The sequence below is a fragment of the Castanea sativa genome, chromosome 1 (genome assembly GCF_040712315.1).
Source record: "Castanea sativa cultivar Marrone di Chiusa Pesio chromosome 1, ASM4071231v1".
Taxonomy (NCBI): Eukaryota; Viridiplantae; Streptophyta; class Magnoliopsida; order Fagales; family Fagaceae; genus Castanea; species Castanea sativa.
The window spans coordinates 76,888,013-76,904,061 of record NC_134013.1 but is presented as its reverse complement, the minus strand read 5'-3'; the positions used below and the strand labels follow the sequence as shown (position 1 = coordinate 76,904,061).

Genomic DNA, 16,049 nt, shown 5'->3' with positions numbered 1-16,049 from the left:
ATTCTACTCAAACTGTTACTCCTTACTCTTCTCTCCTTCACACCTCTTTCTTCTCCCAACTAGTCTTCTCTTCTCTAATCTCATCTCGTTCAAAGTCTTCTTCACCCCTTCCATACAAAGACACAAACCTAACCCAAATCTCTCAAATCTCCGCAAACCAACCATCTTAAATAGCAAGCCTCAACCCATATATCCCCAAACCTCAAAATTTTTATCTCAATTTTAAGGTGAGGAGGGCTTCCCATTTTTCCCCAAATCCCAGAAAATGGCACTTTCCGAAAGTGTTGTGAAAAAGGTGCTTCTCTCCTACACCTACGTTGCAATCTGGATCTTCCTCAGCTTCTCCGTCATCGTGTACAACAAGTACATCCTCGACCGCAAGCTCTACAACTGGCCATTCCCGATCTCACTCACCATGATCCACATGTCCTTCTGCTCCTTCCTCGCTTACCTTCTCGTCAAAGTTTTCAAGGTCGTGGAACTCCCATCCACCATGACTCGTGACCTTTACCTCAAATCTGTGGTACCCATTGGAGCTCTCTACTCCCTTTCCCTCTGGTTCTCCAACTCCACCTACATCTACCTCTCCGTCTCCTTCATCCAAATGCTCAAGGCTCTCATGCCCGTCGCCGTTTACTCCATCGGGGTTTTGTTCAAAAAGGACTCTTTCAAATCAGACACCATGGTCAACATGCTCTCAATCAGTTTCGGTGTCGCAATCGCGGCTTATGGGGAGGCCAAGTTCGATTCTTTTGGGGTTATGTTGCAGCTATTGGCCGTGGCTTTTGAGGCCACCCGATTGGTGATGATCCAGATTTTGTTGAATTCCAGAGGTATTAGTTTGAACCCCATCACTTCGCTTTACTATGTTGCGCCTTGTTGTCTTGTTTTCTTGTGTTTCCCTTGGTTGGTCATGGAGTACCCTCTGTTGAGAGACACCTCGAGTTTCCATCTCGATTTTGTTATCTTCGGGACAAATTCGCTTTGCGCTTTTGCTCTCAATTTGGCTGTGTTTTTGCTGGTGGGGAAGACTTCGGCTTTGACAATGAATGTGGCCGGTGTTGTTAAGGACTGGCTGTTGATCGCTTTCTCTTGGTCGGTGATTAAGGACACTGTGACCCCTATTAATTTGTTTGGGTATGGATTGGCATTTCTGGGTGTGGCGTATTACAATCATTCCAAGTTGCAGGCTCTTAAGGCGGCCGAGGCGCAGAAAAAGGTGCAACAGGCGGATGAGGAGGCCGGCAGATTGTTGGAGGAGAAAGAAGGGGAAGGAACTGGAAAGAAGACTGAAACACACGATTGATTCTTATTTGTTTTATTTTGTTTGCTTAGAAGGAAGGAAAGGAAAAGGCAGATTGGGATCAAAGAGATTGAGAAATATGAGACTTGAGAGGCGGTTTTTGTTTATTGGATATGTGTTATTAGGCTTATTCTGAACTATTTATTTATGTTCTATGTCTATTTCTTTTTGCACTCATTTTAGTTTTAGTAGGGGTTACTACGTGTTATTGGGATTTCAGAGTTAATTTATGTTACCTACAGTGCCTTATGGATACTTTGAACTGCTTATGGATACTTTGAACTCCTTTCATTCACTTTTGAGAGTTTTATAATGTCTTCTTGTTGTTTGATCGCTTAGAATTCCATGGATAATGTCACCTACACTGCCTTACGGATACATTCTTTTGAAGAAACTAGGTGGATTCTGTAGCTTGTTTTGCTAAGCAATGTGCAATACTCCAAATTTATCAATGTGCCATATTCTGAGAGGAAATGCATTATTAATAAGATATAATCTGATATGTAGGAAGCTAGTGATGATAGAATGTGATATCTTATGTCAATTTACATTCAAAAGGAGAGTCAGTTGCTCTGTATGCTTTGATATAGAATTGAGACTTGATTTCTCTTTCTTAGTTTCACTAGGAAAGAATTAGCAGGGACACGTATGATATATGTTTAACTAGCAGCTTTAGGCTGTGATCAATTTCCATCTTCAAGGAATTTGTTACTTTATATATTCTATGGCAACGCAGTGAGAATTTATTCACTGTTTGTAATGTAAAAAGGGCAATGCTTTTGTTTTCTTTTGTTTGCTTTTTTTTTTTTGATAAGAAAAGGGCAATGCTTTTCTCTGTTGAAAATTTTCTCATCCTAAGTTCTGTCAATTCAATCTTGTTCTTGCTTTTATATTGGGGCTTTTAATGAGTCACATTCATTGCAGCTAATAGAGATTTTTAATTTGTTTTTAATCCTGCCTTGCATGCTGTTGTCTTTGGGTTAGAACCTAAGTTACCTCTCTTAGGATTCTTCTTATTCGTTTTCCTGTTCATCCATGCTATGTTGCTTTGTTTGTGAAGGAAAAAAGGATTCATAAAGCCTACTACGTCATTTTTCTTTTTGTCATATTTGTGGCAAGTTTTGTTTTTGGAGATTTGGTCTCTGCCCCTCCCCATGAATTTTCCGTTGTATGTTTATTTTGATTTCAAGGTCAATTGGCAATGTGCTTTATATTGTTACTTCGAAATATTGCATTGTGTTTGCATTTTCTTCTCCTTATATACGTTCTATTTTCTCATTCTCAAATGGATTCATTTTTTTGTGTAGGCTATATATTACAAATTTAGAGGTTTATTTAGTGTTAGGTCATTTAAATTTTTTAAATTGATGTGGCACTTTGTACATTGGTAGAAATCTTAAAATGGAGAGGATCTTGTTCCTTTCATAAGGCTCATACGTTTTCATTATATGACTATTTGTCCCCACGTCCTGTATCTTTAGTCTTGTTGGTCTTCGCAAAATATGGTTATGAGGGAGCTGGTCCTTAGCAACTTGTGAATGGTGCAAATAAAAGTGGTTTTTTTTTTGCCAAAGAAATAAAAGTAATATTAGTTGTGGATCTATATAAATGTGGGTGTCACAATCTGCAACTTGAGCATGTTGGGAAAAAGTTGGAAATCTTTCCCATATGTGAATTGTGTGCATTGATTAGAGATTGAATTATCAGTCTATTTTAGGTCCGATTGGTTGAGGAGATGGAAAAATGAGTGGATAAAAGATAGGGAGGGATAAAAAGGTGGGAGGATAGAAGAGATTTTAATTAGCTTTATTTGTATTTGGTTAAGGGTGAAAAAGTGTAGGAATGAAAAAAAATTTGTTTGTATAAATTTACTCATATGGCCTCATTAAAAAATGATGCACATTTTAAAAAAAAAGTGGCAAACAAGAAATAAGTAATTGCTCAAACTTATTAAAAAAGAAAAATCATGTCTAGGAAAACAAAGTATTTATTTTTTTTTATATCCAATTAAACCTTAAATAAAGAAGAGAAAAGAAAAAGAAGAAGAGCAAAATGGAAGAAGCACCCACTTAATTGTATCACAAGCCCAAAAAAGAAAAAAAAAGTAACATAGCAATTACATTCCTCTCGTAAGAGAGGAGAGGGTAGTTCAATCATTTGATTGCAACTATTTTCCCCCCTCCATCTCTTCAATTGGGGAGGGGGGGGGGGAGGATTGAGTTTTGGCGGGCTGGAGAAAAACATTCGGGTCCCCACCAATTTTCTCTCTCCCCCCTCCCAACCATTTTCTCTCATATTTTTCCCTCTCATTTTTTTCCATCATCTCCGAAATCATCCCAACTAAACATACCAATAAGGAGTTAAGCTTGTGCACAACAATTGGGAGGTCATTTGGTATAGCCGTGTGGATTAGCCTTGTTAATGACTAATGAGTTTTATTTTTTTGATAATCAAGAAGCTTTCATTGAAACAAGTTGAAAAAAAAAAAAAAAAAAAAAAACCCAGCAACAAGATCATGTTTAATTACTAATTGACCATACAAGGTAATAACTAAAAAAAGTGCAGTTACACGGAGTTATATTACCAAAAAAGTGCAGTTACACGGAGTTACAAGTCTTTCATATGTATAATTTTTAATTCTTTTTAATTCAATAATTACAATAGTGGGGGATTTGAATCCTAAAAGTGTTTCATTGAAAATATATAAAGTATCAACCTGTTGAAATTTTTTGATAATTAATTATAAATTCTTTAATTGGATTGGAATAATGCAGCTTTCTTATCTACAACGCTGTGTTGGCTTTCACTGCAATAATCACTACGGCGAGACTTGTAAACCAATTGACTCTTACAAGACCGGCGATATCTCTCTGAAGTCTTGGGCTGCGTGTGTTGTAGGGCAATGACCTTGTCCCCAAGAGTGAGTTTGTTGGGCACCTTTAGTTTGAACTGAAGGTTACCATACATGTTCCAGGTATTATCATCATTAGATTAGACTGTAATTTAGAAAAAAGTAAATACCAATTATACTATATGTTGCTGATGCAAACATAATTTACAATGCATTTAAAAAAAAAAACAAAAAAAACAATGGCATCTGTTACATTATGTTATGTTGTATTAAAAAAAATTTGAACATCTGATGCTCATTTCATGATAATTGCTCTTAATTATCAAGCCAAAACACTAGTTAATGTTTTGGTATAAGTATGATTCAAAATGAAATCGATTATCGTTGAGCTATGAAATTTGCATAAGATGCATAGTTTGTATGTAGGTGACACTTGTATCATTGTCTTCTTGCCTCTTATAGGCTAGTTAAACATGAATAAATGAAACAATATCAAAACGAGTATAAATGTATAAGTAAAACAAAGCGTTGAATTCCTGATATTAATACGATTAGCGAACCTAAAACTTAAAAAATTTGAATAATCTTTTCTCTTCTTTTTTATTTTATTTTATTATATTCATGGTTTTTTTTTTTGATAAATGGTATTTGGTAATATAGAAAATGCAAGTTATTGATTTTTTTAATAGGATTAACGGGTAAAGTGGTTTTTTATTTATTTATTTTACCTCTCTTAATAGTAACTTCTCAATTGGAAAAGAACATTAAATCACCAAGTGATCAAAAATTTTATGATTTAAATCGGTTCTTGATAATGTTTCTGTGGCTTATAAATCCACCCCCCCCCCTACCACTAACATCAAATTCTTATTCTACCATTGCAGGAGTGATTTCACACTATTCATAAGTAAGGTTTAAGTGGGGAGAAAACAATGACTACACATGTTAAAGGGAACAATATGATAGTAAACTATATAAGGACCACACATGTTAAAGGAAAACAATGACCACACATGTTAAAGGGAACAATGCCATTGCATGAGTGGTTGCATGAGCTCCCTTTTTCATTCATTAAAAAAAAAAAACCTATATAATCTTAATTTTAGTAACATCTATTAAAGGGAAAAATATGATGGTAAAGGATAATAACATGAAGAGAACATTGGAGAGGCTTTCATTATTAAGAAAAAAAAAATGAAGTTTTTTTGTTGTTGATAATTTGATAATTACAATCACTATTTTAAAAACTGGATTAGACTAGTTAGTTCAACCCGAAAATAGACGCTATATCTATTTGATAAAATCTAAGAAAACCAGATTACAATAATGTTGGATGAGATAATTGAACCATAGTTCTCCTATGCCACGAAACTGCAAGGGTATTGGCAAAGGAAAAGTAGGCTATGCCATTGACATTGTAGGCTCTTAGCAAAAGAATACTCATTTTACTATATATAATTTTTAAATGAGTTAATAAGGTCAAAGACTTTGATCTTTTCCAATAATATTTTCCCAAAAATGAGAATTTTCAATTTCCATTTTAGTTTGATACATTTTCTTAATTTGTATATTTATGAAAAACAAAATCATAAGTATTAAATTTTGAGACATAATAAGAAGGATGAGTTTTTAATTTGTAAAAATTATTCTACTTTCAAAAAATCTAGGGAAAAATTAGATTTTAAATCTTGTATTTGAAGGTGTGTAACAGATTAAATTCTATTGTAATTTTAAAAGTAATAAATTAAATACCAAGGTTTCAAAAAGTAACAAATATTTATACTTATAGTGTCAAAAGTAACAAAATGTATCCCAAAATTTCAAAAAGTAACAAATTAAACCTTAATCCTATATTAATTAAACCCCAAAGACAATGTTATTCCCTTAAATGAGCTAAGTTTTATTTGTTACTTTTTAAAACCTCATAAAGTTGTCTTTGATCTCCACCATCGCATGCTTTATTCTTCAATTTTGATCTCCCCCACCCTTAACCCTCTTCATTTTCTCGACGGAATGGCTGGATTAGAGATTACATGATTTTTTTTTCACTTAATTTTTTTTAAATATAGGTGACATCAAGCCAACATAAAAATTATAATTTTATTTTTACTTTTACCATATTTGATATATATATTTTTTGATGTTCCATTTTAGATTTTATATCGACTATTAGATGATGGAGTCCAAATCTTCTGTCTCATTTTGTCTGTCTTACTCTATACTCCACCAATAAACACATGACATGTGTCCACCTAGTTAATTAAATTTGACTTTTCTTATTTTAATTATCTAAAATAAAATAACACTCACACCAGCGATCACCACCCTCACCATCAACCTTTGCCGGCACTGTGACCTGTCCTCTTACAGCCGGCCTCCGACGTCGTCAACATCGCCGACCACAGCCAACCCAACTATTTGATTAAATCCAACCCCATCCCCACTGTTGCTTTCAAACCCACCAACCAGAAACCCATGTTTCAAAACCAGGGGAAACCCATGTTTCAAAGTTCAAATCCAAGCCAATATCATCACCTTCAACCCACCACCGCCACCATCAACCTTCATCGGTACCGGTCAGCGGCGCGACCAACATCTCTGGTCACTACCAAACATTATCTCTGGTCCGCACCGTCAATCTCAAAGCCACCAACTGCCATAGCTGAAACCCATGTTTCATATCCAAGCCAACCCGTGTTTCATCACCATAGCTAAAACCCATGTTTCAAACCCATTCCTCATTCTCTTTTTTTTTTCCTCTTCCTAGCCTCCTGGATTACCTTTCTGTTTTTGCTCTTTAATTATCATTTTCATTCTCTTTTATTTCCTGATTTTTATACTATTACCGAACCCATTATGTGTTAGTTCTCTTTGATTTGTTTTGCTGTCTTTGGTTGATTCAATGATTTAGTTTCTCTTTGGAGTTTGGTTATTAGGATTTGATGATATTGGCTTGGATTTGAAACATGGGTTTCTGGTTGGTGGGTTTGAAAGCAACAGTGGGGATGGAGTTGGATTTAATCAAATAGGTGGGTTGTGGCCGGCGATGCTGACGACGTCGGTGCCCGGCAATGATGATGACGTCAAAGGCCGGCGGTAGGAGGACAGGTCAAGGTGCCGGCGAAGGTTGATGGTGGGTGGTGATGGCCGGTGTGAGTATTATTTTATTTTAGATAATTAAAATAAGAAAAATCAAATTTAATTAACTAGGTGGACACATGTTGTGTGTTTATTGGTGGAGTATAGAGTGAGACAGACAAAATGAGACAGAAGATTTGGACTCTTAGATGATGGGGACTATTTTGACAAAATGTCAAACTATTAAAGATTTTGAAACAGGGGCAGAGGTGAGGGACCAAAATGGTAATTAAACTTGTACTTTGACATAAATACAAATTCTTGGCTAGTGGAATGCTAAATGAATAAAATCACTTTCCTTTTAAAGAAATGCGCAAATTGACAAAACTTTAAAAAACATATAGACACACTCACACACTTGTAGGCTTGTAGCCTGGTTGTGTGATTCACAAATTAATTAAAAATTATATTTAACAGGGAAAAAAAATTACAAATATTATTAGTGTAGTGGTGGGCTTATTTAAAAATTGTCACATGAGCCCTCTTTTGTCCTTGTCCTTGTCCTTGTACTTGGCCCTTCTATATAGCCATTCTCCAAACCCATGTGGGAGGTAGATGGGACATTATGTCATTTCATCTCTTTAAACAAATAATTATTCATAAAAAAAAAGGAGAATATAAGACTCAGCTTTTATTTTTGAAAATTTTTGTAATAGAATTTTAGTTGGAGTAGAATTTTCAATTTTACATAATCAAGTTTTACTTAAATTAAATTTAGAGTAATTAATAAATAAATAGAACTTTAGTTGAAGTATAATTTTAAATATTTTTTTGAGAGCAACTTATGAGAGAAGATATTCCCAATTTCAAACAAACTGATACTGTGGATTTTAACGGTTCATCTGGGAGGAGGAAAATGAATAAAATAGAAAGAATATTTTTAGAATATTCATTCTCTTTCCTTGTTTGAGAGTTCTAACATAGAGAATGGAAAATTCATTTATTTGTTTGAGAGTTTAAATGGAAGGGATACACATTCCTCTTTATTCCCTCAAAACTTCAAATATTCATTCCTCCTAAAATTGGAAGGAATTGAAGAGAATAAAATTAGGTTTAATGATTATTTTTTACTAAAACTTCAAAAATACTCATATATATTCAATTATTTATTTTAAAATAAGTGTTTAATAATAATATTGTTGTAAAATGATATCATTCATGTCCTTTTATGTTACTGTTAAATAATATTACTTACTTTCAATTTCTTTATTTAAAAAAATCAAAATAAGATTAGTTTTTTGATTGAAACAAAATAATATTACTTAATTTGATTTCGTTCCTTGACTTCCCTTCTTAAAAAAAAAAAAAAAAAAAAAAAAATCCAAACACACACTAACATATGTATGTATAAAGTGTCCCGCCTTACGCACACGTATATAAAGTGTTTATTCTTTTTCGGCAGAGTAATACAGGATTACCATGGAAGTTGTTACTGGCTCTAGTTCATCCTCTTTTGGGGTAATTTTCTTCCCTATACTTTCATATTATTTGCCTTCCAATTTTTACAACATAAGTCACCACACCTATTGAAATCGATAAATTATATCACTCACCACATGGTGATGATAAGTGTACCAAGCTCATCTTGTCCTAGATGATAATACTCATGGTAGCGTGTGCTTACTTCAATTCAATGGTTTATTTGAAAGTTGGATTGGTTCTGTTCTGTGAATTATGTCACAGTTCTTCACTTTTTTTCTGTTAATTTCGTCACTAGTGCTATTGGTGAAGCAGTCATAAGAGTTACCCGGGTGATATCATCTACAGCATTGGCTATGTGGGATTTGAGTGATTGTATTACTTCTGATAGTTAAAGAGAAGGGAAAAGAAAAGAGAAGAAAATAATGAAAGAAGAGGATGCAAAATATTCAATTTTTAACTACCCCCAATTCAAGTTCCTTCAATATGAATCTAGATGTAGATAGCTTAAAAATTTTCATTCATTGACTGCTTCTATTTGTTGGATATGGATGTATGATTATAGTCACGCTTAATGAGCATAATCTTTTACAATCCAACAATGTACAACCCATGTATATGCATGAGACAAACTAAAAGTACTTCTTCGTTGTTGGATATTGATGTATGATCATGAGCTCAATGAGCACAATCTTTTATACCCAAAAGAAAGTACATACTCTATGTAAATGCACGAGATAATTTAAAAATATTTATTCCTATCAGAAATATGTAGTTTTGGAGCTTGGTGTATGCGTTTGCTCATACAGAGTTTTAGAGAGAAGGAATTTTTATCCAACATGGACTGATTGTCATTGATTTGTAAAGTCTGATAATCATCTTTCTATTAGTATGTATTGCGTTATTAATTTGAGAAAATGTGAATTACAGATTTTGGCATGTATGCTATGCTTGATAGATTGATAGTGATGGTATAGGCTTGTCCTTTCCCCTTCATAATTACATCCTTCCTCTATCTTTCTTATATACGAATTGACACACAAGATGATGCTTTATGTGGTTCTTTACATGCATGTATCACATAGGTGCATCTTCAACATTGGCTTACTGACAAAAGAGCTCGAGATCAGTTTCTCATTCAATGTTCTGTGGACCTTGAGATTTATTGGAATGTTGGAGCAGGACATTTGAAGCCCGAGCTTTTTGATCATCGTACGGTAAGTTTTAGACATAATCTAAGGGAGAAACCTCTCACCTCCCAATTCCTCTTGCTTGAAAGTTTCAAACTCTAGCTATCAATCTACATCCTCTCTGTTTGTTTGTCATATATACATATATTGTTTCTAGTAGTAAACCTTTTGATGTATTATGATGATTAGATTTAAAAGACATTTAAGGAAGTTTCTAAAAGTAAAGGAATTTTCTTGGGGAAAACTAGTATGTATGGCTTGCCATGCCCATTCTCTTCACCATCCCCACCCTCATACTTGATCTTCAAATTACAGTTCAAACTTTGTGATGCAAACTAGGGGAAAAGGCGTGGGGATTGATTACTTTATCATATATCCTGACTGGTTCTCTTCCACTTTAAATATAAATAAATACATAGATAAACAAGTAATAACTGTAAGAGAAGGAACACGAGAAAAGAACCTTGTTATTTGCAAACTTATGGTGAAAAGCAACTCAAATATCTATTGGAACCAGAATGTCTTATAATTTTTATTAATTTTAAGTAATTTTATTCCTTGGATCCTTTTCCTTTTTATTCCAGTTAAATTTTCTCTTGAAAGGAAATGGAAACATAAAAATCTTTCTAATGGTTAAAGAGTGATCAAAGTTTTCTTTTGCAATGCAGATTTTTCTAGAATCTGCTATGTGGTCCCCTTCTGGGACTTTCTTGGCCACCACTCTCAAGACGGGTACTGTCATTTGGGGAGGCGCAACTTTTTTCAAACCCTTAATGTTTTGTGATCACAACATGGTTTTCTTCTTGGGCTCAATTAGTCAATTTCATATTTTGTCTTTAACTTTTTACTTACCTTTTGTAATGATTTGTCATTAATCAAGTAATTGCAGGTTAAGCTAATTGATTTCTCAGTTGGGGAGAAGTATTTGGTCAGCTACAGCGAGTATGATAGAAAAGTGAGTTTCTTTATTCTCTTATTATTTTGGTTGTATGTTAGCAGCATGAACAAGCCAATTCTAACGTTAACTCATTATTAGGGGGCTGCGCTTAAAATTTTTGATGTAAAAAGTGGAGAAGTAAAGATGGCTATTGAAAGAAGTCAGGGTGAGAATGCGACTGGGGAAATTGGAGGCATATCTCATGTAGCCTGGCCTATTTTCAGGTTTAAATTTAGTTAAATTTATGTTTAAAAAAACTATGTTCTTAAGCATTGTTGGTAAGCTTTTGTTTTCATAAATTCATGTGACCGGGGGATTGCAGGCAAATCTCAAGTAGCCTGGCCTATTTTATGTATAAATTTAGTTAAATTTATGTTAAAGAAAAAAAACTAAGCAGTGTTGGCTAGCTTTTTTTTTTTTTTCATAAATTATGTTGCTGTTCTTGTAGATGGAGTGGAAGAAATGATGACAAGTACTTCGCCAGAATAAAAAAAAATGCAATATACATATATGAAACCAAGACCTTTGGTCTCATTGACAATGAACCCTTAAAGGCTGAAAATGTTATGGATTTCTGTTGGTCACCTACCGATCCTGTAATAGCTCTATTTGTTCCTACAGATGCTGATGAGATGCAGCCTGCCAGAGTAAGTATGTACCTTTCTTATGGATATCAAAAATCCTCCCCCAACTTCTCTAGATGCATTCAGTCATGGAGAATCCCAATCCCTCAAAAAATCATATTTTTGGGAAGCTTAAAATAATGCCTCAACAAATTGTATACACACAAAAACCATATAATGTTTTATTTCCCTTTCTATTTTAGGTCAGTCTAATACATGTTCCCAATAAAGAGGAATTAAAGAAGAAGAATCTCAATGGTGTTAGAGATTGCAAAATGTTCTGGCAAAGCAATGGGGAATATCTTGCTGTTCTGTTCAACCAGTTCAATGGAACAAGGAGTACTACTTATCAACGTTTTGTGATCTTTGGTATCAAAGATCCAGGTATCCCTGTTGAGGACTTTGAACTTGAGAATGAGAATGACATGATTATTGCATTTTCTTGGGAGCCAAAAGGCCAAAGATTTGCAGTCATCCATGCTTTAGATCAAAGGCAGAATGTGAGTTTTTACTTGGTTATAAAAGCTAACAACAGATTCCAATTCTCAAAGCTTGTAACTCTGGAAGTTGAGCAGGCAGGTTCTCTTCACTGGTCACCTGCTGGGCGTTTCATTCTACTAGCAGCAATGAGAGGTTGTGGTGGAGACTTGATATTTTATGATGTTGATGCTCTGGGAACCTTAGCTATCGAACGTTTTGTGGCAACAAACATTGAGTGGTCTCCTACTGGAAGGTAAGTGATAAATATTTCAATAGCAATATTTTATATTGTTTGTTATTAAATGGTTAGCAATCTAGTAAGTTATTTCTCACTTAAGGCATCCTTACTATCCACCATTATAGTTCTTTTCTTGGATACATTATCCACCTCTATTTTCTAACGAATTTGGGTGTAAGTTATTTCTCATTTATCCTATTCTTGTTTGCTGTAATTGACTTTTATTGGTTGGTAGTAAGCTAAAATTGATGAATATACAATTAATTTGACTGTTCTAATCATGTCAACCCTTTCTGCAGGTATGTTGCAACTATCAGGACTTTATCTGATGAATTGGATGTCAGGCAAGAGGAATTTCAAGAAGGGGTCATGATTTGGTCCTTCTTTGGGGTGCTATTGTATCAGATTCCAAGGAGGCACTTTACACAGGTATAGCTAGTGATATCATGTGAGTGGAACCAAATTATTAAAAAGGCATATTTCAGTTAAAAGTCCAAATACAGATATAATCTGTTTAGTTAAACTCTTCCATTGTTTAGTCCATGAAAATTATTGATACCATAATTTTTTGAATGTTTTTTAGGTTTAACATTGATTGACCGTTGTCTGTTGTATCTGGCTATTTAACATCCTTTATTCAGTTTTGTTTGATCATTAAGATAAATGTTTCTTTGAGGGAATGTGGTAGGGCTGGGGTTGAGGTTGCAACTTAGTTAGCACAGCTCTACCCGCATTTATTACTATAAAAGGGAGCAAAGTTTGTATAGGCATGGTACTGTTCCAGTCCCTACAGACAGAGATAGCTGGATGATTTGTTTGACTTAGAATTTGAGTAGTTTTTTTAAACCTTGATCCTTTCTATGTTGCTATACTTTGCTGTATGTGACCCTTCCTTAATATTATCATAGCATGAAGCTCATGAAAGTAATATGTGCAGGGCTTTATAGTATTAGCATTTGCACTGAGAGACTGACTCTATAATTACTCATCACACTCTTATTTCCAAATGCTTTGTTATAATTTAAGTGATGTTAAATTATTTATTGAAACCAATTATCCCTATAATAATTTTAGAAATCAATTTATTGAGGTTAAAAGAGAATAAAACTGCAATACTTGTATATATTTTTTGAACAGTTGCTTTGTGAGTCTGTGTCCTAAGCTCCTAGCAAGACAATATAAAATGGCATAACAGAAGTTCCCTTCTAAAGTTCTAGCAAATGTTCTAATTCTAATGATTGTTCCTCATTCTCATGTTACTTTGCAGTTTTGGTGGCGTCCGAGGCCCTCTCACTCCTCTAGTACCCAAGAAATGCAAGATGTGCTAGAGGTTGTGAACGAACTTGATATTGACCTTGATAACGACCTCGATAACCTTATCCATTTTGATGACGTTGACAACGAGGACAAAGAAGTTTTCACATTATCTACAGAGCAGCTTTCCAGTTGGAAAGCACCAGAGGGCTGGGATCAGTGGTGGACAGAGATTGGACGTATGATGAATAAAAAACGGAATGCAGCATTGAAGGAGCTTGAGAGGAAGGAAGAGGAGCTGGACGGATAGATGTTGATTGACAACTAATATATAAACATTCAGTATGATTGGTTTCTTTCAAGATTTTTGATTGAATTGGTTAAAGTGATCGTAAAGAAAGTGTAAGAGCATGTTGCGCAAATTTATCATTTTTATTCCAAGTGGGTTCAAAATTGTCTCAATTAAGAGGACTTAGTAATGTAACAGTGATTACAATTTCACAAGTAAAGAAATTCACGATTAAGATTAATAAAAAAAAGAAATAAAAGAAAAATCTTAGTTGTATCAATGAATTCAGACACAAGGCTTTGTACAAGGATCCAAATCTTGAAAAACAAGTCCTATTTTTTCTTTGTTACATTGTCTGTCATTTCAATCATTATTTTCCATCATGTCACTTGTTCATCAGAAGCAGAACTTATAAGTTCCTTTTCATCTTCTCTCTTGTTATTTGTTAAAGATTCTTTTCCCATGGCACCTAAGAAAAAATCTACATCATTTTCCTCAAACTTTAAAACCTTCAAATCTATCAAAAACACAGAAAACAAGTACACGAAACTAATCCATCAGAAACACAAAACAAACACATAAACAAGTACAGAAAACTCTTGTTCTTTAGGAATAAGCACTTTGATCACCAGCACTTAAGCCAAAAAGCCTAAGCACAATGGATATGAGCTTAACTATATTATATTAACTACTTATTCTCTTCATCATTATTCAATGTGAACTTCACTTACATGTGTAAACCCAACATGAACATTGTGAGCAACTATTTGAATTTAAAAAAAAGCCTGACATCCTAAAATTTCAAATTTCAATCAAACCAATTTCACTAAAATCAAGTCTCTCTCTCTCTCTCAAAATTTCTCCAAATTCAATCACCTCTCATAAGTATACCCAAAAATCAGAATTTGAGATAATCTAGTATGAATGTGGAGAAGGGTATCAAGAGGATGAAGCAGAGGAAGTGTTGGTAAGATTGCCCAGGAGGCTCGAGTGCAGAGCCTTCCACTGTGGGCCGAGATTATGCAAAGGTAGAACACCATAAGATTAATATTAAAAAATATTTTCTTGCTTTTTATTTTTTTTATATTTAATTTCTTGCTTTCTTGTTGATGGTTTGCACACCCCACAGATATGTTTTGGCCTTGTGAGTCCATAATTTAGAATAGGTGATCTAACGGCCGTTGCCTGACTAAATATACCAATGAATCCCAGTCTACTAGGACCCATGTAACTAGAAATTACTAAGTTTCCACCGAAGTCTGGATTCCTTTTACTTTTGTGCGTACTAATGCTTTCAGTCTTTTTTTTTTGGTTTTCCACCGTGTTTCTTCAAAACTTTCAATGCTTTCAGTCTTACTTAAACATACTTGCACATTTAGGGGCAGCACTTTTTGGGAATTGATAGGTCCCTCTTGCACTGAATGACCGACAGTCACATTGTTCGTACAATGCCATAAGACAAATGATGTAGCAAATTGAATTTTGTATGATGATTGGGTATGTGTTTTTGGAGAAATCATTAATCCATCGAGAGGACCTTGTCAACAATGTCCAGTGTGTCCTCCCTCCCTCCCAAGTTTGCCTATTGTTATTAGTCCCTCAAATTTGAAATAAGTGCTATTAGTCTGCAAAGTTTCAAAAGGGAGTTCAATTGATTTTTCTGTTAACAACCTTGTCTCAATACCTACATAACTAACAAAGGTACAACTTGACATATTTTGAGTGATGTGGCATCAAATTTGACTCATTAAGAAAAAAAAAAAATCAACCCATTAGGAGCCAATTCAGTTTGAACTGATCCGTTAACAAATGGGTATATCCCCAATGAAACTCAAAAGTAAGGAAACTTTTTTGGGGATTAAAAGATTCATCAAATCAACGTGGCAAGTTGGATGAGTTTGACCTATTTTTGATATCTGACATGTTCTTTAACATGGAGGAGATGGCAGCCTTAGCGAAAACTCTGAAATTGTGTAGGAAAGTCTGTATGGAGAGAATAAATTTTAAAGGAATGAAATGAGTATAAAGAATATAAAAAAAAGGAATGAAATGGATCAGAGTAGATGTACTAGCATAGATTTTTTATTTTTGGGTCAAACAAAGACCGTTAATTGGAAGTTGGATTTTGAATGTCTGAGAATAGATTTTTCTTATCTTTTGATTTTTGAAATACTTTAGTCTTCAACTTTTATATCTACTTCGCTTGGATTTATAGAAAGTTTTTGTCAGCGTCTTGGTTTGTTTCTTGCGCTATATAATTTTAACGGTCCATCTAATAGACATTTTCATATCTTAGGTAATTCTGTTTTTAACATTCATTTCTCATG

General features: G+C 34.2%; 2 protein-coding genes across 2 annotated transcripts; both read left to right on the top strand.

Annotated features, from left to right (window-relative positions):
- LOC142621096 (putative sugar phosphate/phosphate translocator At4g32390) lies at positions 1 to 1,558 on the top strand. Its single transcript, XM_075794413.1, has one exon. It carries the CDS (start codon positions 266 to 268, stop codon positions 1,304 to 1,306), a length of 1,041 nt encoding a protein of 346 aa, XP_075650528.1. The 5' UTR covers positions 1 to 265; the 3' UTR covers positions 1,307 to 1,558.
- Positions 1,559 to 7,225: 5,667 nt separating this feature from the next.
- Positions 7,226 to 13,895, top strand: LOC142634690 (eukaryotic translation initiation factor 3 subunit B-like). Its single transcript, XM_075808972.1, has 11 exons — positions 7,226 to 7,280; positions 8,976 to 9,086; positions 9,642 to 9,682; positions 9,797 to 9,928; positions 10,570 to 10,695; positions 10,791 to 10,856; positions 10,938 to 11,062; positions 11,287 to 11,485; positions 11,665 to 12,194; positions 12,479 to 12,608; positions 13,447 to 13,895. The coding sequence occupies exons 1-11, from the start codon at positions 7,226 to 7,228 to the stop codon at positions 13,741 to 13,743; spliced, it is 1,812 nt and encodes a 603-aa protein (XP_075665087.1). The 3' UTR covers positions 13,744 to 13,895.
- Positions 13,896 to 16,049: the final 2,154 nt, after the last annotated feature.